At 36.0% G+C, this 24,808-nt stretch overlaps 2 protein-coding genes across 10 annotated transcripts; one reads left to right on the forward strand and one right to left on the reverse strand.

Moving 5' to 3' along the window:
• On the reverse strand, nt 1,116–2,964 carry LOC109948431. Of its 8 annotated transcripts, none has more exons than XR_002271054.1 (4): nt 2,341–2,964; nt 1,882–1,969; nt 1,506–1,611; nt 1,116–1,375 (listed from the first exon to the last, which is right to left on the reverse strand). XR_002271054.1 is itself a non-coding variant. In XM_020561353.1 (4 exons), exons 1-4 carry the CDS (start codon nt 2,565–2,567, stop codon nt 1,301–1,303), a joined length of 471 nt encoding a protein of 156 aa, XP_020416942.1. In that variant the 5' UTR covers nt 2,568–2,964; the 3' UTR covers nt 1,116–1,300. The 8 variants fall into 8 exon arrangements, 5 of the variants coding, with proteins under 5 accessions (XP_020416942.1, XP_020416944.1, XP_020416943.1 ...); XM_020561353.1 differs by having other exon boundaries at nt 1,531–1,611; XM_020561355.1 differs by having other exon boundaries at nt 1,512–1,611.
• On the forward strand, nt 13,341–24,084 carry LOC18779777 (ultraviolet-B receptor UVR8). 2 transcript variants are annotated; one of them, XR_002271212.1, is made up of 13 exons: nt 13,341–13,708; nt 14,494–14,680; nt 15,155–15,301; nt 15,629–15,710; nt 17,523–17,678; nt 18,418–18,591; nt 20,290–20,361; nt 20,655–20,726; nt 20,872–20,990; nt 22,219–22,304; nt 22,435–22,487; nt 23,177–23,618; nt 23,708–24,084. XR_002271212.1 is itself a non-coding variant. In XM_007211572.2 (12 exons), the coding sequence occupies exons 1-12, from the start codon at nt 13,615–13,617 to the stop codon at nt 23,261–23,263; spliced, it is 1,329 nt and encodes a 442-aa protein (XP_007211634.1). In that variant the 5' UTR covers nt 13,341–13,614; the 3' UTR covers nt 23,264–23,782. The 2 variants fall into 2 exon arrangements, 1 of the variants encoding a protein (XP_007211634.1); XM_007211572.2 differs by having other exon boundaries at nt 23,177–23,782.

Below are 24,808 nucleotides of genomic sequence, written 5' to 3' on the forward strand. Positions count from 1 at the left end.
TCTAATTCGACACTCAAGCTCTCGAGTCTCCAAGTGTGGGCAACCTTTAAGAAGGTTTATAAGGTCATTTTAGTACTTTTTGAAAGGTGAAACTATCTCGGAAGACTCAAGGTCAACCGAGGGGTCAAACTTCCTATATTGGTCAACCGGGCCTACGGGGCTCACGACCTCCAATTTCTGATCCAAGAAAATTCTTATGCATTTAACAATGTCCACTAAATAAGTTTTGCAAGTTTGGTCTCGATCGAGCGGTTGGATGTGAGCCAATCGCACGATCGAACATGGCTCGCTTCACCTAACTCTAGCACCATTGATTCGAAGTATCCGAGACTCCAATTCTCGATCCGCAAGTTCTTACATGATCCTAGAAGTACAGAGAATAACAGAATTAAAATTGGGACCGATAGAGCAGTCTGAACCTACCGAACTCGGATACCACATAATAGGCGCAATATCTGTTTGATAGTCAAACAACAACAAATTCCAAATCCGAGCATACTGTCATGCTCAAGACGACAAGGGGGACATTTTATAACAGAATGGGCCGCCTCCCAGTGGCCCACCCACCGCCACCCACCGCAGGCAAAGCTTCGGTGTCTTGAGAAAATTTCAACGATTGAAAAATTCTCGAAACACCACTACAAAACAGAATGCCTTTAGCGAGGGTATTTTGTGGTCGCAAAAAGCCTTTTGCCGTCGGAAATTCGCTTTTCCGACGGCAAAAGTTCATCGGAAGTCGTCGGTAAAACGACGGTTGCAAATACTTTTTTTTCGACCATTCTGTCGGAAATAATGTATTTTCGACACCCATATTTCGTCGATATTGCTTATATTTTTATCGGAAATAGATTTTCAAAACAACCATACAAATTCATTTCCAACAATAAATGTGGTCGCAAATACTTGCGCACCTGTCGGAAATAATTTTTGATCGAGATCTATTGTTCTTGCCATACTATTTTTTCGACCAATGACTATTTGTCGAAAATAGTATTTCCGACCCTAGATTACTATCTGTGATAAATATAATTCGTTGGAATTGTGCTTTTTCGACATGGAAGCTTGTCGAAAAAATGTTTTTCCGACTACATTTATAAGCATTAAACGTACAAATATTTTGTCAAAAAATCTAAATAATATTTCAATTGAAAAATTGTTGTTCGAAGAATAGTGTATATCATCATTAATAAAAGACAAATGTAATAAATTACAAATATTCATTACAATCCTAAGCTATGTCCTATATCACTAGTCCCAAAGTCTACTTCCAATCGAACATTAAAGAGTTCGAATGCATGCTTCAGAGCTTCCTTTGAATCTTCGCTAATGATGGGCTGCTGCTATTTCCCATTAACAATAACATTGTTTGTTTATCCTGTCAAAACAAGAACAGAGCTAGTTCTGTTTCCAAAACAAAGTTTCAGTCAATGTGTAAAATCAAATATATCAAGTAAGAAGACAATACATGACAGACAGTAATGAAATAAGAACAGAAAAATAGATACACGCACGGTAGGTGCCTAGGCAAACCTCCTTTGCAGATACAAAATCCTGAAGAGACACCCTTCCAGATAGAATCTGCTTCCATTGACGCTGTAAGTATGCTCTAACCTGTGTAAAAAACAAAGGTGATCATCTAACCGTGGAAATCAAGTCAACCACCAGTAAAAGCTATTTTAAGGAAAAAAAAAAACACTCAGGGCAAATACAAGATATCCATGAAACTAAAGAGGTAACATGGGAACATGGATTGACCCACAGGCAATTGACATAAATAGACCACATACAACAGTCTAAACTCACGATAAGTCATTATGCCTAATCAAACACACAGTAATGAAAAAGAACAAATCAGAAGAATTTACTGTATCCTATTATTACCTTATAGGATGACCATGTATAATTTGACTGATGCAAGGAACTCACCAGATAGATCCCAGCACACAGAAAGGATAGGCTTGGTATGTCCCTGCATTTCAAAACCCGCATTCCAAGTAATAAGTTTGAGAAAATATATGGTTAGGATACCATAAGGAAATAGTTCAAGAATTTGTAGAGGAACATCAAACCCGCATTATATCAGTACCTAATACAACAGAAATACATGCTATAAGAAATTTTCTGAAGTACTTAATTCGAAGCCCTATTTTAGGTATTGCTCTTTCGAGAGTACATTACAAACCCAAATATTTTAGCCATTAAAGGTGAGCAACAGAAAATAAAACATGAAATAAAGAACCAAGACCATCAACAATCAATCCAAGTATGCATAGAATAAATAATTGTCAAGGCAAAGATCTTAATAAATCTGGAATACCAGAAAGGCTCAGTGAAGTATACCTCATCATAGTTGATGCTTCATGACAGAACCTGTACAACCAAATCACCGCAAGTAAAATGCACAATTGACAAATATGCATTTTCTCTGCTACCCAAATGAAATCTGAAACAAAAAGTGACAAATTAACAATAGAAAAGACCACATGCCTTGAAAATTGAAAGACATTTACGAAATACCAAAAACCCATATGATAATTTATACCAAAAAAAAAATAAAACAGAGACATGAAAAAGAGACTGAAATCTAACTAATTGAGACAGAGGACAGAGAGACAGAGAGGGTGAGATCGGGAGAGAGACAGAGAGGGTGAGATCGTGAGAGAGACGGAGAGGGTGAGATCGGGAGAGAGACGGAGAGGGTGAGATCGTGAGAGAGAGAGACAGAGACGGTCAGAGGCAAATGAAGATGGATGAGATGAGAGAGAGACGCAGAGGGAGAGACAATGACTTAGTGAGAGAGGGGGATGAGAGAGAGACGCATAGGGAGAGTGAGTGTTGGAGGCGGCTGCTAGGTTTCTGAAATTGCCCATTTTTCACTTTTGCTGGTGAAGAAGGGGGAAATTTGAGTTTTGGCTGGAGTTATTTGGCGGTCAATGAAAAATGAAAGAGCTCTTCCCCACACCAATTCTCAAATAAATAAAAAAGAGTTTAAGTCAAATATCCAAAAATATATATATATAATAAATTAATTAAAAATCAGAAAAATATACTGAAAATTCATAGGAACTCCTTGTGATATTTTCTTCTATTTAAAGCTCCAAAATTATAAAAAAAAATTTCTTCATCTTATGCGTTTTTACTCCAAAACCTACTCTCACCTTCTCCAAGTAAGTTTTTGTGAAAAAAAGTGCATAGAAAAAACAAACTTGGGCAGAAATTGGCAAAAAACAATTAGGGAAAATAAGCAAAAGGACAGGTGGCGCATGTAAGAAGCTGCCACTTGTCCATCAATTCAATTTAATATAAATTTTATATGATTTAACTCTTAAAAATCATAATGAATACATTATATGATTTAACTCCTACGAAGTCTTAGTGACATTCTCTTCCTCCTAAAGCTTCAAAAATCGTTTGTTTTTTACTTATAAAAATTTAGAGTGACAACAAAAACTCAAATTAGTTTGTGTAAACAAACCAAACACTAGTTAATGTTTGATAACCTAACACTCTTGCTTCTTTGATCCAATCATTACCATGAACTCAATTATGTGGAATCATGATTTTAGACATCTAAAATCAAAGGATTTTTCATAAGGAGTTCGTATCTTTTCTTGGTGCATTTTTCGGATTTTTATTTAATCTATTATTAATTTTTTTAAGATAAACAACAAAAAAGTAAGAAAAGGGACAGATGGCATTGTGGTATGAGGACGAGTCACCAATACAGAAAATGCACCTCAAAGAAGCTGCCACTTGTCGATCAATTCAGTTTAATATGAATTTTACATGATTTCACTCCTAAAAATCATATAAAATACATTAAAAATCCAAAAAATTCACTGAAAATTCCTATGAAGTCCTAGTGATGACATTCTCTTCCTCCTAAAGCTTTGGAAATCTTTATTTTTATTTTTATTTAATTTATTATGAATCTTTTAAGATAATCATTTCCAACGGTCCCTAATTCTTCTCATAAATAGAAAATTTATTACCGACGACCATAAGTTGCCCTCAGAAATAGGTTGTGATTTACGACAAAAGTGAACATGCCCTCGGAAAAAAGTACAACTATTACCATTGAGTATGAATTTGGTTGTAAATATAACGGCATTTCCGAGAGGACATATTTCTCCTCGGAAATAGTCAAACAATTCCGACGGAATGAGAAACCCCTCGGAAATAATCATCATATTTCCGACAAACATACTTTTTGTCGTTAATAAAGTTGGTGCTAAGTCTTCCCGCCAAATAAATTACATTTCCGACGACCATATAGACTTTTTCCGAGGGTATGTTTTTTGTCGGAAACAAATTTCAGCCCCATGACATATTTCCAACGGACACCATTTTTTGGTCGGAAAAAACACTTTTACCGAGGGAATTTCAGGTCCCTCGAAAAATGTTGGTCGGTAATGACCCTTTTTTTTGTAGTGCACCCTACCATACCTATACTAATAGATTCGGACTAACTAGGGGATCAACTTTTGTTCTTGGACCACGGCCATATACAAGATGGAATTAAGGCATTTTAGTGGTGGAAAGATGCATAGCCTAGCATCATATGTTAAGGTCCACCTAACTTGAAAGTAATGCACCTACATAAAGTGAGAAAGTTCTTTAGTATCCAATGCAAAACCTAATGAGATATTCTAATGAAGACAAAATTGAAGAATGTTTAAGAGTATAAACAATAAAACCCTCTGAAAGAATGGCTTAAAGCTCAAATACCTAACAAAGGTAGTCTTCACTATTGTCTACCAAAACATTAAGAGCATGGCTATGTGGGTGCAATTATTATAATTTTTTTTTATGCATAAACCTTCATGGTAACACTTTAGAAAAGAATTAGCAATAAGAACATAACATATAAGTCTCCATTAGTAAGCAAAAGTAGTACCTTAATTTAGAAAACAAAGGTTTCAAAAACTACATATTTTCAACTTTGATTAACGTCTAGTTTTCAATGAATATCTTGAAAAATACTCCATAGATTTTGACCAATTTTATATTCCCAAAACATAGACATAAAAACACAACTTTAATTCAAATCAATTCCCGAAATTCGTTTTGAAAACTTGTGAAAACTGATGTCTAAAATAGAACACATGTAGAATCATATGACATACTTTCCACTTTTGACCCCTGAGTGAAAATGTGATCATAACTTCCAAACGAAAAATCCAATTTTAAGCTCTTGATAGGAATGGATTCAGCACAAAAAACAGAAGAAGACATCATATGCCAAATCTTCAGATTCCTAACTAGAAAAAAATAATTTTAACCAAACATAAACCTTATGTTTTTTTTAGACATAAAAACAGAGAATGAATAATGAAAATGCTAAAATGAACAAAAACACACTGTCACAACCCGATTCAAGAATAAGGGATATTCCTGAATCAGGGTGTGAGTCATACCATAGTCATAAAAATAAAATACTACGTCCATGATATGATGAAAAATAGAGTCACAAAAAATACAAATTTACTTAATAACACAGAATTAGAGTCGTAATAGCTCGTAGTTAAATACACACTAAGATCTTTATCAAACGGTTGACTACTTACAAATATAAATTAGACAAACCAACAACAAAAACCTATTAGCTTTGTTGAAACCTGCTTCCTCAAACTTCGCCCTAAATCTTGCACAATTTGTTAGGATATGTAATACAGTGGCTGCTTTTGCTTGCTCAAGTTGGCTTGGAAATTTTTCAGGAATATGGGTTCGAACAACATCTGAAAGTTGTCCCACTTGAAATTGTAATTTTCCAATTGATGCTGCAATATTTGGCCGATTGTTTTTATTTTAAAAAAACAAAGCTATGTTTTGGGTTTCGTTCTTTCTTTTTGGCTTTTCTGTGCATTGGCTTCATCTTTGTTTCTGGAAAAAAAAAAAACTGCTTTGTTTTGTGTTTCGTTCTTTCTTTTTTGCTTTTCTTTGCGTCGGCTTCTGTTTTCAAACTTTCTTTCCTTAGAAAAAAAAAAAAGAAGAAGAAAAAGAGCTCTATTTTGGGTTAAGATATATCTTCAAGCGACATCTCCCATGTCTCATTTGATATTTTTACATCCCCCCAAAATGAACTCACACCCGAAGAAAATAGTAGAGAAAGTAGACAAATGTCGACAACAGTAGGTGTTAATAGTAGAGAAAGTAGAGAAATGACGACGGCAAGGTTGTCCGGAATTTTGTTTTCGGTCGACTCCAACGCCGATAAATTTGCACAGCAAGGTGCTTAACCGGACCCAAGTTGTAAATGTTGGAAATCTATTTTGTGTTCTTGTGTTCCCAATTCCTACAAGCTTTTATATGTTTTAACTCCGGAAATATTGTATTTATTTTTGGGAGTTATGGCTTTGAATGGGAATATGAATTATATGTTGTTTACCTGAGTCGGAATTAAATTATTGTGGGTTACTTATTGGTTTATGCTATAGGGATTTCTAGATTCCTCGTGTTACTAGAGAATTTTTTGGTCACATAACTTGATATTCTTCTCTTTTGCTATTTGCCGACTTTTTTGGCATAAACATATGCTTCATTTATGTTGTTGGGTTCTTTCTTATGCTAAACACGTGGGGGCTGGGGTGGTGTTTGACAGAGCATACATTTGAGGTACAATTGTTGCTTAATAGGTTGGATTAAATGTTATTTAGATAAAGTGTCTTTTCAGTTATTTAGGAAATTTAGGTTGTACAATGTTTAATGAAAAAGCACACATTTTAAGTTTAAATAAGCTTGTTTATTGTGTTGTGTGGGTTGTATTCCTTAAGACCTTTTATCTTAATATGCAAAAATCTAATTTTTTTTGCAACAAAAGTAACTCTTGTCCTAAAAGAAAGACTAATCTTAATAGTATGAATAATATTCACAAACTTGTATAATCGATGCCACAAAGATAGACAACTCTATTGTTGAAGAAATAAGGAAAAGGGCAAACCGAAGAAGGGCTGCTAATAAGGGTGTGAAAGATACAATACAGTTACTCATGAATTTTTTCATCAGATTTTTGGGGGAAAGGTCTATGCCAAAAAAATTGTCGGCTTATGAATGTGATTTTGATTCTTAAAAACTCCCATTTTATCGTTGGGTTTAGGAGCTTCCTGTTCAACCACCACGTCGATTTTTCCTTTTTTTCTATTCATATGAGGATGTAGGAGGTTCCACTAGTTTCTCTTTTTCTAGACCGAAAGACAACAACTCGGTTCGGTTCCTTAGGTCTTTGTACAAGTCAATAGATGGAGTGCGTCGCCATCCATAACATTCGCCAAAGGAAGAAAATGTAAGTTTTCACAAGTCTCTGAAATATGTGACAAATAATGAAGAGTGTGGGATTACTTGAAGAGTTTGACCGTTTGTGGAATGGTCGGATGGGTTTTAGGGAACTGAGGTGTAATCCAGTAAAATCTGAACTTCCTATCTAACAGTCGTTGGGTCAACCGAGGTGGTCTCAAGACTATATATATCAACGACTCCATGATCAACCTCACGATCTCCTGATGGCTGGGTGACTTGTTGAGTCTTGGGCATGCTAACATTTGAGTTGGTGGAAGGGTTGGCACTAGTCACCTCCATCTGAATTCGCCAAACAAAGTTAGGAAAATTCAACCAAGATTGGCCAAAAAAAACATACCTCCACTTCAGCCTTAGAAGTAATAGTCTGTCCACCAACCTCTGCCTCAAATATGGGAGTTCAAGATTTCTACATTTAAACTACAAGTTAAGAAAATACTAGGAATAAAATGGAAAATGTGGTGAGAAGAAAACTTGCCGGAGCAATCGAAGAGGCAGCTGATTGTGGCTCGATGGAGGGAGTTGGGTTGGATTGTTTTACCATCCAAGATTATTTATTTATAAATAAAAAATTAAAACAAAAAACTGACCGTACCTAGGGCAATGGGTTCCTTGGGATCTTTCTCGATTGGGCAGGGGTGGTGTCATCGGTTGGTGGATTCTTAACATCATAGCTGGAGGGGTTCCCATCCTCCCCAACATCTGGAAGAAAACATAAGAAATGTTAGCTTCTGAAAAAGTCCAATATTAAATGAGAAATGTCCATAGGTCCAACAATAAGAAATGTTACCTTGCTTAAAACTATAGTAAGTGGAAAAGCAAGCACAACCCCAGAAAGATTCTCTCCATATGGACCTCAGAAGGCTGGAGAAACTAGGTGGTTGACATTTTCTCCCACCAAGCCTTGAAGAATTCAGTGAAGCCGAATTCGGGATCCTGGGTTTAGAAGTTGAAAAGTTTGATCAACTCACGATTAAAGTCCCTCAATGAGCTCAACTCTTTTTTTTCCTTGAATGATATACATTCCAGGAAGAAAAGTGGTTGAGGGACTCAACCATGGGGAATTGAACACCCTGAATGAAACTTATCTGACAACTAACGACAACATGGTAATAAGCCTTGCAACCACATGGGTAATGGTTACCTTTGTTCAACACAAGGCTGTAAAGAAGATCTCAACTAATTAGGATGCTTGCCCAAAACTCTTATTGTTCTTATTTAGTCTCTAAAGTAAGGGTGTTGGCAAGGTCCAAGGTCAAGTAATCTGGGTAATGATGATCTAAGCACATTGATAAGTCGTTGGGTGACCTCTCTAAGCATTTGTAGAAAGTCAAAAGCAATCTTCAACTTGATGCCTAGGCAAAGGGAGGCTAGGGATCAATTTGCCTAAAAGCGAGTCACCTCAGAATGTGAGGTTGGCTGGACCTAACTCTGGGAAGTAAACTTGGTGTCATAGCTAGAAAAGCCAAATCGGGCATGAAGCATTGTATGACATAGGGTCGGGCAAATAATCTCATGAAGTCATCTATAAAGGTAGGCCAAGAAGATGCAAGGCAACTACTTGACCGTCTGCAAGAGCCTCAGCAAAAGGTTGAACTTCTTTAGTGGTTTGGCCCGACTCTGAACAAGTCAAGCACTTGAACAACCACATCTGAAAAAAGGCCACATGCTCTGTGTATGCTACATCATTTGTTGAACCTATTGGAGCTTTGGATGATGACATCGTATAACCAAAGTGGGTTTTGATCCAATTGGTGCAATTTTTGTTGGCCTTGGTATAGTACAATAGTTTGGCTTCAATTTGGTTTTAACAGGGATGTGGGATATTTTCTAAGGTGCTAGGCCTGAGTTTTGGTGCTCCTAATAAAGCCAAAAGTTCCACTCCTTGAATCATCAATGGGCCTCATGAACACTCGTAATCATCATACCACAACCTGCTTAGTAAGTTCCAGGCATTCGCTTGGCTTGGTGCCAAAATAAAGGTTTTTTTGCCCGACCTTAAGTGTTCTTTGGCGTGTTTGTGCTCGAGCTTTTCCAGTATTGTAATGGGCTATGGCCGTGCTAAATGGTGCTTGATGGGACAATAAGCGCGGGTTCGTTGAACCAGTACATTTTACAAGCTTGTTAAACTTCCTATGTGGCAGGTTGCGTATTTGCTTGGCACAGCAGGTGAACCATAACTTGTGCAAGCACATATGACAAATTCTTGCGTACTCCGGTCGGGCTCCTTTCTAGGTTAAGTGTTGTATTGGGCTAGAAATATATTTGGGCCCAACCTTAGATTTTTTGGGCTTCAACAGCAATAATAGAACTTGTAATTTACCTATTATGGGTATATTGTAGGTATATCAACGCCAACACTTTTTTTCTATGAGTATTATACCTACTAGAATATATATTATACATATACATCTATATCATTGGAGGATATTAGGTAATGTTTAAATATAATTGGAGGATATTTGGTATATTAAAATTCATTTATTTGAGCTATAGGAGGTTAAGAGGGAATATTTGAAGTAATTTGTTTCTAGCCCATTATTTATGGGAGTGGAAACATAAATGTGCAGTGAGGTAGTATTCATTTGTCTCAATTAGGTGATTGAAAAACAGTTAGCAACCAAATAAAGATCTAGTGGTAGACAATGAAGTATAGTAGTTTGGAGTAATTGCTCCCTCAAGTACCTATACAAAAAGAGGTGATGAGTAAAGTACATTAAGATCATTGTGTGAACCTGGCATACCAAAATAAGAATGTTAAATCAATATGTCAAATGAGGCTACAACCTCAAGAATAATAGTTGGACGACCATGATGGCCCACATAAGCTCCATGGTCCGTAGTTGGACAATTCTTCCTCCCAGTGCATGCAGTCCAAGCTTCCTAGCATCCCGGGAAAATCCCATTTCCCCCCCTTTCTCGAGAGTCTTGCAAGGTCCGCCTTTGATTTCCAACAGCATCCGTCTTTGTTGGAAGTAAAGATCGGCGTTGGCGACTTGTTATAGGATTCGGTTGAACAACGACGCCCTCATGCGAAATCTCCTTCAGAACTTATCTACATTATACATAGGAGTGGCACAAAAATAATCTCTCATAAGGCGAAGATGGCCAACCTCTCGTTCTCTTGGTACAATCCTTATTCTTGATGATGGACCGCTGTGTCTTGTCTTCTCCGCATTCTTTTTCTGTGATATCTCCCATTTGACAATCATCTCCTCCCTGATTTCATCCTTAGAATTAGAGTCGAACAAGTTTGGTTGGCTCATTGTAGTGTGGTGGTAAAGAAAGATATTTAGATGAAACAGATGATTTTGATGGAGTGATAGTAAATATGGCTTTGATATATATAGAAAAATGGATGAAATATGTAATAAGAATCGGAGGGTCGAGATGAAGATACTTTAATAAAAAAAAATCATATGAAAGCATTTCTTCCCTGAATTTAAAATTTTTACATCAATTTGTTTGGAAATAGAATAAACCTAACACACAATTTTATTTTATTTTTTTAAGTTAACACAAAAACTAATTAATACACAAAATTGTATTTGCATCTTATGATTTACATCTATTCCCATTGGAGGAAAAATCACGTTTACATCTATATATATATATATATATATATATATATATATATAAAGCAAAAGACAGTGAATGGTGAAACTTTCAAAAATCCCGAAAATATCCTTGGTAAACTAAAATTTTAATACGCATTGATTTTAATTAAAGTAGGGTATAATTGTAAAAGAACAATTACGTAGAACTTTAAAAAAATTAAAAAGAAAAGAAAAAAGGTACAGTTAAGTGGGTTCTCTTTCTATATAGTCTAATTTTCTCCCTTTTATGCAAAGGAAGTTTTTGCTTCAACATGCTTTGGTTATGCGCTTCAAGAATATTAGTTACATCAAAATTTCAGACATTATTCTTCATATTTGTATTTGTTAAGCACAATTTGCCACTGGAACTTGAGTTTAGAACCTGGCTTGGTCTTAATAGATTTTCTCTATGGTCCCAAAATTATTTTGAACCAAATTCTGTACAATTAAGTATAAAACTTTTATAGGACAAGGAAGTACTTATTTATGGTATTTATGTGTCAAACAGTTCATATGAGAGGGCATGGTGGATTTGAAAGAAGATCTTGAGATCAGAAGATCATTTTCTCCGGTCTTTGAATTGGATCTTGAACATTTCTTAACACAACTTTAAGTTGTAAATTATTTTTGTAATGCGTATTGGGTGCTAATGGTCTCTGATTTTATTTGTTTAAACTTTTCAGGATATACTTTCTCGAGTTGGAGATGCAAGTAACGGGGTTGGATTGAGAAGATTACATGGTACCGAAAGACCAGATCATTGAAGTGTGAAATTTTTCCCCTTAATATTGTGTTATTAGATTCGAGAGAAATGAAATAGGAATTTCTTTGATGTCTAAACTTTTTGTACCATCAGTAATATGCTAATGCATTGGTGTTCTCATATCTTTCTTATCAAGATTGTGTTTAACTCACATCCATCCCTTGCATATTTTATCTTATTTTAAGTAATTTTTTATTTGCAATTGAACAGAGGCTTAATTAAACCATATGCAAAAGAAAACTATAGAGGTAGCTGCTACACAAGAGAGCAAGTTAAACAATAAGACTAAAAAATATATATATAAATTCAAATAAAATAAAATAAACTATAAGATGACCATGATTAAAAAAATTCTGAGTGGAATAAAAAAGTTGTTTGCTGAATACAATTATCATAGTGATAATATATATATATATATCAATTAGTCAATAAGGAGTGATCATTCGAAATGAGGTGTATAAAGAAGTCCGACTTCATTCGAACTAATAATGATAATTAAAAAATCATAATTTTAATGAGAAAATAGCTTTACAAATACCCACAACGAAAAAGTGAAAGATCTATTACAAACAAATAGGTGGCACAAGTGGTCTTCATTGTTGCATATATTCTTTACTTTATATGTGCATATGTATATATTTATGTACATAATCTAAAGCTACAATGTTGTGTAGATTGAAAGTACTGTTTAACTTAAATTATATGACATTTTTCAATTAATGTTGGATTTGCTTTGGATAGTATAAATGTCACTTTCATCGTGTCCAGTTTCAAATTTACTTTTGTTTTCATCAATTGTTCAACGATAAAGCAATAACACAAGTTAATCGCCTTAGCTCCTAAAATTGATTAGACTAGCCTCTTCGCACACGTTTCCGCTATTGTAAGAGGCTTTTTATAATCACGAGCAGGGGTGGAGCCACAGCAAGGCCTGCCATGGCCCTGGCCCCCCCACTTAATTATTAATCTCTTATAATATATTATAAAATATATGATATAGCAATACAATTACTGCAAGTAGATTAGTGATGGCCCTCCCAGTTGAAGATGAAAAACCTAGTAGAAGTGATTTTGAAATTTTGACCCTTCCATACTAAGAATTCTAGTTCCGCCATTGATCACGAGCACTGCGCGACTTTAAAAGTTTTTATTTATTTATTTATTTTTTCAATTGTATTTTTTTCTTTTATTGTGCTTAAACTGTTGAAACGAGATCTGAAAAAAACATGAATAATAAAAGGAAAACTTTTAAGATGATCATCTAAAAAAACACAATTAAAAAAATATATAAATAAAAAGTTTTTAAAGTCGCGCAACACGTGTGATTATAAAAAGCCTCCGCGCATGCGAAGAGGCTAATAATCATCATGTAAATGTGATTTTATACCCCTAAATTTACCTACAACCATTAAAGTTGCTTTTAACTGTCCGTAGACACGAACTTTTCAAAAGTAGCAGAGACCACACTTGGAAGTGTGGCGGTTGAGTTCCTATTGAAAATTGAAATCAGATAGAAAAACAGGTGTGCGGTTGAGAATGCAGAGGGGTGGGTAGGGCCGTCCGCAATGAATGCCGTTGTTTCCGTTCCTCATTATTTCCCTGTCACACAAATTCAGTTTCTCTTCTATTTCTCCAAGTCTCTGCCATCAGTAAGTACTCACTGAAACTGTAAGCCTCCTGTAACAAGGAAGAAGAGCACATGTCCAATCCCTGTCACTATAAATAGAAACTGGGACCCACAATCGTCCCTCCCATTTCACTCACTTGTCCAAATTTATTACTCTTTTTTTTTTTTTTTTTCCTTTCTTCTGCACAAGCAAATTCCTAACCCCTTTTTTTTTCTCTCTCTCTCTCTTCTTAAGTCCTCCCCAGTTGGAGTTGGAGGAGACTTTTGGACTCCTTTTCTATCTCTATCATTTTTTTTTGTGGGAATTTTGAACTGTGGAGAGAGATTGAGAGAAAATGGCAGAAGAGGGAGCCAGTGAAGTCAGTGGTGCTCCAATCCGCCGCGTCCTTCTCATCTCCGCTGGTGCCAGTCACTCTGTTGCTCTTCTTTGTAAGCTAAGCTTCCTATCTCCTCCTCATTTCTCTTTTTCCCTTATTTATTTATTTTCTTTCTACTTGCCCTTTTACACTTTTCCTTACTCTTTGTTTGGCTGCTGGGAAAATAATAAAACACCCATGATTCGATTCACAATCCCTACTCTCTCTGTGTTTGATAAGTCTCCCCCACCACCAATGACTTCATCTAACATATTCAAGTGTTTGCCAGTTCTCTGTTTTCTTTTTGGAGAAAAAATTTAAAAAAGTAGGGCTATGTAGTTTCTTATGAAGCAAGTTAAGAAAAGCATGTTCGTTCCATTCTTTTAAACCCCCGGTTCGACTTGATCTTTGGAAATTTTGCTTCCTTATATGAATATATGCTAATAAGGGTAAGCCTTGTGCAAACTTAAAGTTGTTTGTTACCCAAAAGAAAAAAAAAAGAAAAAGAAAAAAGAAACAAGCAAATACCTTTGCTACATTCAACTTGGTGGTCTCAGCTATGAAGCAGGACCGAGGTTGCATTGATCTGACCCTCCCAGACTTGCAATGGGGGTTGACACCATCCATTTTCTCATAGGCATATATGCCAACATCTGCTTCTTAGGCAATCTTAGCTTTACTCTGTAACGGTCATAACTCTTTTAGGTTGATTACTTTAGATATACTTTGTTGCTACTTTGCTAGCTATTGCTGTGGTTTCTTTTATTTGAAAACATCGTTGAGGTCATCGTGCAAATCTAATACGGGCACATATTGAATGGGAGTGGGGACTATAATGATTCTGTTCGTAATGCACAGCTGATAATGTTTTTTGCTCCTGGGGACGAGGAGAGGATGGGCAGTTAGGCCATGGTGACGCTGAAGATCGACTTTCACCGACACATTTGAGTGCATTGGATGGCCATGAAATAGTATCTGTTACTTGTGGAGCTGATCATACAATTGCTTACTCTGACTCACGTACACAAGCGTATAGTTGGGGATGGTTTGTTCTCTTCTTTTAACTTTTTTTTTTAATGTTTTATTTTTATGCTTGTCCTTTTTCAAAACTTGGTCATAGAGTGTCTTGTGAGAAATACAACTGTTATTGCTATTTTTTAAATTTTTTGTTTTTTATTAATTCAAACACCATTAACCAAAACATTTCATAGGCGCCAGTGCTCATACTCCCATTTCTGTTTGATTTCATTTTCTTTTATTCTTGTCATATTTCTCAACTACTCATTTGAATCACTTTGTTCATGATTAATTTAAATATAAGAACATATAGTATTAAGGCTGAATAAATCTTATGGAGCAGAGTGAGGCGTCAGTTGTGTACTAAAGTTTTATTGTTATTTATGCTTGACTGGATGCATTTGTAATGAGGGCATCAACCTGTTAAGTGAATTATTATTGTTCAGTTATTTTCTTGCTTTCTTGTAGCTTCATAAGTATCTAGTGTTTTGCTATTTTCCAGGGGTGACTTTGGGAGGTTGGGTCATGGTAATTCCAGTGACTTGTTTACACCTCAGCCGATAAAGGCATTATATGGTCTGAGGATAAGGCAAATTGCTTGTGGGGACAGCCACTGTTTGGCAGTGACGATGGAAGGTGAGGTGCAAAGGTTAGTTGTGTTTTGTAAACTCTCTCTCTTTCTCTCTCTCTCTCTCTCTCTCTCTCTCTCTCTCTCTCTCTCTCTCTCTCGCACACACACACACACACACACACACAGACACACACACACACAGAGTTCTATTGTTTGAATTGTAACTTGAGTTTTAAGTTACAATGTTGTTGAACTATCGACTCGACACCAAAGTGGCCACATGTTTTGCTATCAATATTCTCCTTTGTCCCGTTGCCCTTGTCTTTCCCACTCCTTTGAGCTAGATAAAAGTCATCCAAGGTTTATACAAATACTAATCTAATGATTTGTTTTCGGTTGTTCAAGTTGGGGGCGGAATCAAAATGGTCAACTTGGTCTTGGCACCACAGAAGACTCTCTTGTGCCACAGAAGATTCAAGCGTTTCAGGTGTTGTAGGTTACATTATTTCTTTTGTTCTTTTTTTTATTCTTTTTCTGAGACATTGGTGATCCCCCACTCTTGCCTATGTATTTTAGTAATAATTAAAGCTTGAGTTCTTCAGTCTGTATCATGGAATCACTAGATATTGTCTTATATTTCATGATTGGGGGAGGGGGACCTTGAATGATATATATTATGCAGCCATATGGGTAATCAGTCAGTTCTATGAGGATAGATATTGGAACCTGTAAAAGCTTTAGAAGCATCAGGTGAGAGAGATTTCAGTAACCAAAGTGTTGAATATCCAAAGACTACACTATCAGCGTACCATAACAAACCTTATTCCTCCAAAGAAATTAGGAAAGCACAGAGAGCAAAAATTGAGCAGAATCAGCCAGAAAAAGGATTAGAGATTGGTTCTTATTAATGTTGATGTTCTTTTGAGCTCATTAAGCATATTACAATAAATATTGCACAAGTTAATGAACAACAAATCCCATTTGTCTTGAGGGTAAAAAAATTACTGATTGCCTAAATTATTGCCTACCTTTGTTGAAATAGCGGTTCAAATTCGTTTTCAAATGCATGGAGAATATCCGGGGACTGGTCGGTGGCAATGGGGTGACCGGATGGGCAGGGTGTGTTTGTGAAGTTTTTGGCACTCAGTACAAACTGACTGGTCAGCCCCGTGGGATTAAGTTTCCTGTTTTGTAATTTGAGCCCTATCTGTGTTTGTTATAGGACTCTTTGTTCCATTGGCTTGGGTAACTTGTTCTAGTGGAACTAGGGTTGTTGTGCAATGCTTTGGACCACCAAGTTATGATGGGTTTTTCTATTTTGTTTTTCTTTTTCTGTTGCTGTGTGTCTCAGAGTTGGTGATTCATAATGGTGGTGCGCCGTTCTTAATTTTCTTGCCTTGATTTGTTAGTTTGGCTCCATTCCTTTCTTAAGATATTGAATAACTGAATCCATCCGCTTCATTAGTTTCCACAGTGATTCCTTCTATAGGTTTCATGCTTCAAACATAACACTTCTATTGGAATGATCCTGATCAAGTTTTACCAATCCTTTGACACTGAAGATGCCTGGCCATCTGCTTTGACATTATCTTCTCTTGGGATCTACTGGATGTTCAGAAAGTTCAACTTTGCCACTCATTTCTTTGCCAACTATTGATCGGCTTCCATTTTCTCACCTTTTGTCACATATTCGTTATTAATTTTCTGTCACATCAGAGTGTGGCTTATTGTTAATGGCCTAAAAGTCTAGTCGGGTTTCATATTCTATTTTTTTTTTCCTTTTGGGGTTATGATCAGTGTTCTTGCATCTATCCCTCTTGGATTAGTCTAATTGTCAACATAAAGCTCCCATTAATTGATTTACTTTTGATCACAAGCTGTGGAACTTTGGATCAGGTTACTTACAGTGTTTGGGGTGGCGTGAGTTATGCCAATAAGTTGGTATTCTTTGATGGTTGTGGATGATATGGGTGGTTTTTAAGAAGATGAATACTCTTTGGAGTGCAGTTAGGCTAATTTTTGGATAATTTTAATGGAAAGAAACAACCAAAACATTTTAAACAAGGTGGAGAAGTAGATTTCTTATGGCCATGAGTTAAATTTTTGGCATTCTTATGTGCATCATTGTTAAAGAACCTTAGCGACATTCCTTTCTTTGTAATTGATCTTTAGTGGTTAGGAGCTTTGATGGATGTCTTTACTGTCAATTTCTTATAATTCAACCTTTATGTTATTTCTAATAAACATTTATATTTCCTAGAAATGGTTTATGCAATGACTTTCTTGTATTTTGTTGCAGGGAATATCTGTCAAAATGGTTGCTGCTGGTGCTGAACATACGGCAGCTGTCACAGAAGATGGATCACTCTATGGATGGGGTTGGGGCCGATATGGAAACTTGGGCCTAGGTGACAGGAACGATCGCTTGGTTCCAGAGAAGGTTTCTATGGTTAATGTATGTCTAGGATCTGGTTTTGTTTACTTTATTTGATTTTAAGCCAGCATCTTTGCTATTAAGTACTGAGATGACTAAGAAACAAAATGATATTAACATAAAATAAGGTACAAACAGAATTTACATAACACTATGAAGCGAATGTGCCATAGTACAATGTACAAGCTCCCCTACAAAGCATTCATATTTGAGAGATATGAATAAGAAATGAGATGGGATACGTAGAACTAAAACTAAAAGAAAACTATGTAAAATTGTTTTTATTTTTTTCTCCTTAGGTTTTGTTTAATGCATTGTTCCATATACATTTTCTCCTCTCTCATTCACGTCCATCATCTCTATTCTCTCTATTTTCCCATTTTCCTTCTCTATCTTCAAATAATAATAAAAACCAAAACCAAAAAAATAAACCTAGCAGGCCCTGGTAATTCCTGTTTACCTCGCTCTATGATTCACTTAATGAAGTTCCCATGTGATGATTTTATTTTGTATCCTAACAGATTGTAGTTGGAGGCTTTTCTTTTCAATTTTTTTTTTTTTTTTTCTAAACTCGTTATGTTACCGATTAAAAACTCCTCGCATCAAATCCTAGGTGTTCTTGACGATAGATTTATTATGAGCTGTTCTTCATAAATATTCTGTTATCTTTCAAATTCTACATTCTACTTGGTTCAAATCCCTCTATTGCCTTTGCTTTATTGGTTGCATAAAAGATCAACTTGATACTTTTAAAAAATAGAGTGAGAAGATGGTTATGGTTGCGTGTGGATGGCGGCACACAATATCTGTTTCTTCATTGGGTCGATTATACACATATGGGTGGAGCAAATATGGTCAACTAGGACATGGGGATTTTGAGGATCACCTTGTTCCTCACAAGCTAGAAGCCTTGAGTAACAACTTTATTTGTGAGGTGATCTCTTAGCTTTTACAATCTAATGTAATCATTTCTTGATTTATTTTAAGATTTCAGCAACTTTGGTACTAGTTTCCTGCCTTGTTATTTGTTATATTGATATTGCATTGTATTCTCATTCCTTTTTGGGGTCTGCGGTTGTCTAGTATGGTATCAGAGCTTGACATTTATCATCTCCATTTCTCAACTATTTGTTGCTCTCTCTGTGTGTGTATGTGTGTGTCTTTCTCTCTCTCTCTCTGCAGTTGTTAACTTGCTATAGGTTGTTGGCCCATTTCCTAACTGCTTAAGCTTTCGGTGTCCATTGATTTTCTAATAGCCAATCTAACAAACTAACTAGTATTAAAAGCTATCCCGTGATACTTTAAAAGGAAAACAAAAAACTGATGGAAACATAGATGAATTCTGGCTTTGAATCATTTCAGATGAGTCATATTGTCGTGTGCACATTCATTTGGAGTATTGAATAGAATGCTCAGACGTATGTATGCTTTTTTCAGACACATGGTTGGCATGGACATGTATCAGTTTTTCCAAAGCACATCTAGTCATTTAGTTGACATCTTTGCCTAATTACTGATTGTGCGATCTTGATATTGTCAGTAGTTAACATGTGATGCCTGTAAAAACTTTTTCCTTTAACTGCCTCTGAGACGTGCACATTCAATGTTATCGTATGCCTGGGACAACTCATTAGAAAGCAGGATATAATTTTATTATATATGTTTGACTCTGTTATCATTCCAAAAACAAAATTTTGTTGTAGTTGAAAGATGCACATATCATAATATGCAACAATGTTATAGGATCACACTGGGAGCTAAATGAACAAATATAGAATGGAGGCTAATGGAATGGTTTAGACAGCAAGACTTAGGTGGTTGAAAGTTAAATCTGAAGGATGCTGCTGTAAAGTAAGACATTACCTCAGTATCGTAGTTTCTCCAGAAATAGATAACTAGTAGAGCAATTAGTAAAAAAACTGTCCTGTGCTGCAGGACAGGAGGTATAACTGTTCCCCATTGTGAAACTCTTGAACCTTGATGGGATTCACTTCCATGTCCTTGTACCAAAACAAGAGACTTTGCCAGCTGAAGCTGGCATCTTTGTTAAAGATAATTGATTTCGTGAGGAAAAAAAAAAACATTGGAATTGATTGCCCATAAATTCCTTCCTGCGAACCAAGCTTCTTCAGGTTTTTGGTTAACATTAACTGCTAAACTGGAACAACCAAATGTCAGAGTTAATTATTGATACAACCAAATAAGCTCCCCATCCGACAGTATCCCCTTCTTCTAGGATGTGTGGGGACCAGACTACTCCACGACAGTGCTGAACCCATGCATCTCCAACTGTATGTCCCTGGGGTTTCTGTGGGGGACAAGGGTTGTGATGTATTGGTTCTGCAACCATCGGTTGCCCATCATTCTTCTCCTTGCTAACTAAAGTAAAAACAAAGGCGAAAGCAGTAGACTCTGTGTGTGTATGCACGCACTTGTACATAATTCTGACTGGATTAATTTCAGTAAATATCTTTTTTCGTCTGCTAGATTATGCAGCGGATTACATTCAATTAACATATGAAGCATTTATTAGAGTAACTGGTGTTGGATAGATATTGACTTAGATATGATGGCTGCAACTGTTTCTTTGTAGTCCTTTGTGTTAATCGCTTCTTGCCTTGAATCTTACCAGACAGCTGGCGGTTGGAGGCATACTATGGCACTCACATCTGATGGAAAACTGTATGGCTGGGGTTGGAATAAGGTTGCTTGTCTTTGTTCCCTTAATTTCTACCTTTAACTAATTTTTCCTGGTTCATAAATAATTGTTTCTTAGATGAACATGGGCCTTGAAAAACGTCTTATTGCACAATTTCTCTTTCCAAACATAAACTCAAATTCCTACGACTTGGTAGATGTCTTTTTTACTTTCTTATGTAGGTCACTGGAAAACTTGTGCCTACCTTTTATTTTCTTTTTCACTTCATCTTCTTTAGCAAGTCTTGTTCCTCATTTCCCTTCTCGTTAGTTATTTACCTTTTTCCATTTTGTGTGTAGTTTGGACAGGTTGGAGTTGGGGACAATATTGATCACTGTTCTCCTGTGCAAGTTAAATTTCCTCATGACCAGGCACATTCTTATTACTACTGTATCTCCCCAAATTAATTAAGATAGCCCATGATATTGATATACAGTTCTGTGGAGATTTTCTTCTTTTGAATCCTTATCTGAGATAATTTTTTGATGTCTAATGGTAAGCATTTTGGATTTGCAGAAAGTAGTTCAAATAACATGTGGATGGAGACACACACTTGCTGTTACTGAAAGACAAAATGTGTTCTCCTGGGGGAGGGGTACAAATGGACAGCTTGGGCATGGAGAATCAATTGACCGGTAATTTACATCTTGACATCTGAATGTTTCTGCACCATGTATTGTTTCATACATGTTAGGATGAAAGATAATTTTCAATCCACATCCTACTAGTGTAAGCTTTTGGGAACAGTAGTAAAGCAACAAACTTAACAAATGTGATGGCCACTGTGCTATTCTTCTCTGATACTTGCATAAGATGTTCCAGGTCTGTGAGTTTTGCAGATGTTGGGATAATTTGTAGGTTCCTGAATCCCCACGTACAGCATCCAAAAATTGGTTTTTAAATCATGAAATACAGATTCTTAAGCAAAACTGTTGGTCAACTTCAGCTCAGGGATACTATGTTGTCAAGGACAAGAAGCATATAAAAACCTTAAGATTCTTGAAATTTATATAGGAGAGTCAAATGATGAAACATTTTTTTCTTTAGGACTTGTAAGATTATCATTATCATTAAATCAAATCAACAATGCACTCAGAAGAGTTGTGATACGATAGGGAGTGGCAAAATGTAGAACTACTTGTTGACAGGCTTCAGATTTGTGATATTGTCCTTAATGTAGGCTCTTAGCTTAATTGAAGGCTGTTAGCTTTTTAAATGTTGATTTATAGAGCTGATTGCTTGGGAAGTTTATATGTTGGAATTCTATTCAACCAGTGTACTCTTTTCATTTGTGTGATAATACAGTGATTCTCTTCTTCTCATCTAAACCTATCCTCAACAAATATCAATTCTGTGAATGAGTAGGGTAGTTATGGAAATAACAGACGTATGGAGAAGTGTTCAACTCATGAATAGTGGGCCGCTGGTCTGTCTCTCTGAATCTAACACTTAAAGTTACTCATTCGATAATCCTTCAATGCTTGATTGCTTATTCCAGGCAGAATCTAGGATCAGTCTGTATCGTAGTATTAGTCTCGGCTAGTGCTTGTTTCCATCTGATTCTGGTAATTGTTATGCATTTTTGTATCCTTTCTTGGATAGATCAAAATAAACATGGAGACCAATATCAATCCAACGATGCATAGCTTGCGCACTTTGGGGTTCTTGCTCAACATTAAAATTGCTCTTTCCTGTAGTCATGTCTTGCACCCGTGAGTCTATGAATAACTGGGTGTACCATGGGAGGTTCATCCAGGTTGAATTAGGCAATTTTGCATGTCAACTTTCATCTTTGGCATTATCTCTTATGTCAACTTTCATTTTTGAAGTCTCAAAACTGATGATTTATATTTTGGACTGAAGGAATGTTCCAACAATTATAGAGTCTTTGAGTGTTGATGGATCTACCGGGCTACAGATAGAATCTTCAAAAGTTGATCCAGCAACAGGTACTTTCTTCCCTTCATTGCATGCCTACGTCATCCTCACTTGAAAATTCTCCTATGTACATATGATGTGAAAAACCTGCTATTGATACTGTTAGATCTTTGCATTCATTCTTCTGCTTCCCTTGAACAGGGAAAACTTGGGTGTCACCATCAGAGAGATATGCTGTTGTTCCAGATGAAACTGTAAGTGTGTCCCATAAATGTTCAACATCCAACTGAATAAAAGGATACATAGTTGAGGGCATACTGAGAAACAGATTCCCATAGGTGACTTAGGCAATTACAGAAAGCATAAAAAAACATGTTCTCACGTGCACAATTGCATCTTTTTCCACTTTTTGACACATATAAGTATTAAATCAAGGTCAAGTGTTGAAGTCATCACCTCTGACCTCCCATCCATGGAAATATCAAAATAAGAAGCATGTGATCAATAAAAAAGGAATGCCAATTAGAAGTTCACCTTGCTTGAATTCCTAAGGGCATGTTTTGTTCTACATTCAAAAACAGTTTTCTCTGTTTAATTTCGTGAAAACAAACCGAAAATATCAAAATATGTTTTCACTTTTCAATTCAGAAATCATACAACTATTAAACAACTGGAAACTTCCAATTGAATAGTTTGAACACTGCATTTAAAAATAGTTTTTGAAATCTCAGTCAAACACACCATTAGAATGCAATTATTATCTCTGTCACATGTTTTCTCAACTAATAATACTTGTAATCTTCTCGAAGAAATGGTTTCTTTTGTTCTGTTTTCTTCTATATTCTTTTAGTCTGGTGGAGTGGACTTTGAGAACTGTTTACGGTTAAAAGCTTGAGAACAGAAGTTAACAACAAAGAGGTAATTGGCTTGATTGATTCTGCAGGTCCGAGGCCAAACATCTGCGTCAGTCAAGGGTAATGGGAATGATGTAAGTGTTCCACAGTCCGACGTGAAACGCGTACGGTTTTGATGATCTTTGGGATGCCCTAGTATTTAAGAAACAAGGATGACAGGTCCTTCTGGCTTCTAAACTTCCTGAAATGTTCTGTGTGAACCAAATGAAGCCATTACTGACATGTGCCTTCATCTCTCGTGCTTGGAAATCTTGTGCCATTGGAAACACAATGCATGTAAACGGAATACCGAACCCTTGTTGGTTTAACAGTTTTTGTTTGAAGGCATCCTATGGTGATTTGTTTCAACTGTGGAATTGCTTTCCACATACAGGACACATCAACTATAGTTCTTATTTTGCTGGGGGGAAATTGTACTGCATTTCCCTATGTACTTAGATGCTTCTGAGGTCTACACATGAGAAATGTAGGGTTTCCTATTTTGTCCAGTAGGTCTAAACGCATGTCAAGATGTGACAATAATAACAAGAATATTGACTCACTGCCTTTTAAGTTTCAAGCCCACAACATTAGAACGGTGCTGCTATGCTATGCGATCTGTATCATGGATACCTTTTTCCCAGATGCATTGTTAAGATTATGTGAGCATTTAGGCTTGGGCATGGCCATGCGTTCATCCATTTGGTGCCATGGTGCCATGGTGCCATTTTTAAATTTTTATTTTTATTTTTTATTTTTTTATGCGAAACGAAAAGGGTTACAAAATGAATCTTCTAGGATAAGAGTTCCCTAGGATGTCATGTTGCCATTGAGAAGGGACAGTAAGCTTGGGATATATGGCTTTGTATTGGGGTCATTATTAGACTCTTGAGAGTTTGACTCCTATGTTGCACGTTTAGACACATGCGGAATATGATACAATATGTATAGTGTGCCATGCTGCAGCACAAACAAGTGAAAATTTTGAATTTGACAAATAAATATTGGCCTTGATCAATAATAAACAATATAATTACCATTAAAGCTAAAACAGACATGGTGAAGATGAAATTCTTGCAATTCAGAGAAATAAGTCATTTAAATAATAGAGTTTTATTATAGTTGCCCTTCATTTATAGTTAAAATCTTGTAGCGCTCTTGACTAAAATATATATATCTTTGTAGCGCTGCAGTGGACTTGACGCCGTAAGGATGAGTCGAGCTCTAACTTACGAATGTGTATGAGTTTCTAGCATTATACCCAAAACACTTAAAAGAGTTTTGAGCTTCAGGCCATTTCCAACTCAAATGAGGCTAAACCCAATTTTTTTCCTTTTAAAACAAAACTATTAATGTATTGTTCTGATTTAAACAGTTTTTTCCTCCATCCCTGAGTTGGTGGCTTTATTAAATTGTTTAAGAATTGTTCAATCCTTTTTTGTCGTTAATTTTTCTTGATATTATTTTTATTTAAACCTTCGTGATATAATTTTTTGAACATTTTTAACCTAAAAAAATTGAAATTTCAAAACATAATATAATTTCACTTAACATGAAAACGAGTACAACAACATTAAATTAAAATGCATACAACAACTTAAATGCTATATAAAATTTAGCCCACCTTATTTGCTAGGGCAGGTTTTTAGCCCCATGACATGGGTTGGAGATGAATTCAGACT

Source organism: Prunus persica, chromosome G4 (assembly GCF_000346465.2).
Source record: "Prunus persica cultivar Lovell chromosome G4, Prunus_persica_NCBIv2, whole genome shotgun sequence".
Lineage (NCBI taxonomy): Eukaryota > Viridiplantae > Streptophyta > Magnoliopsida > Rosales > Rosaceae > Prunus > Prunus persica.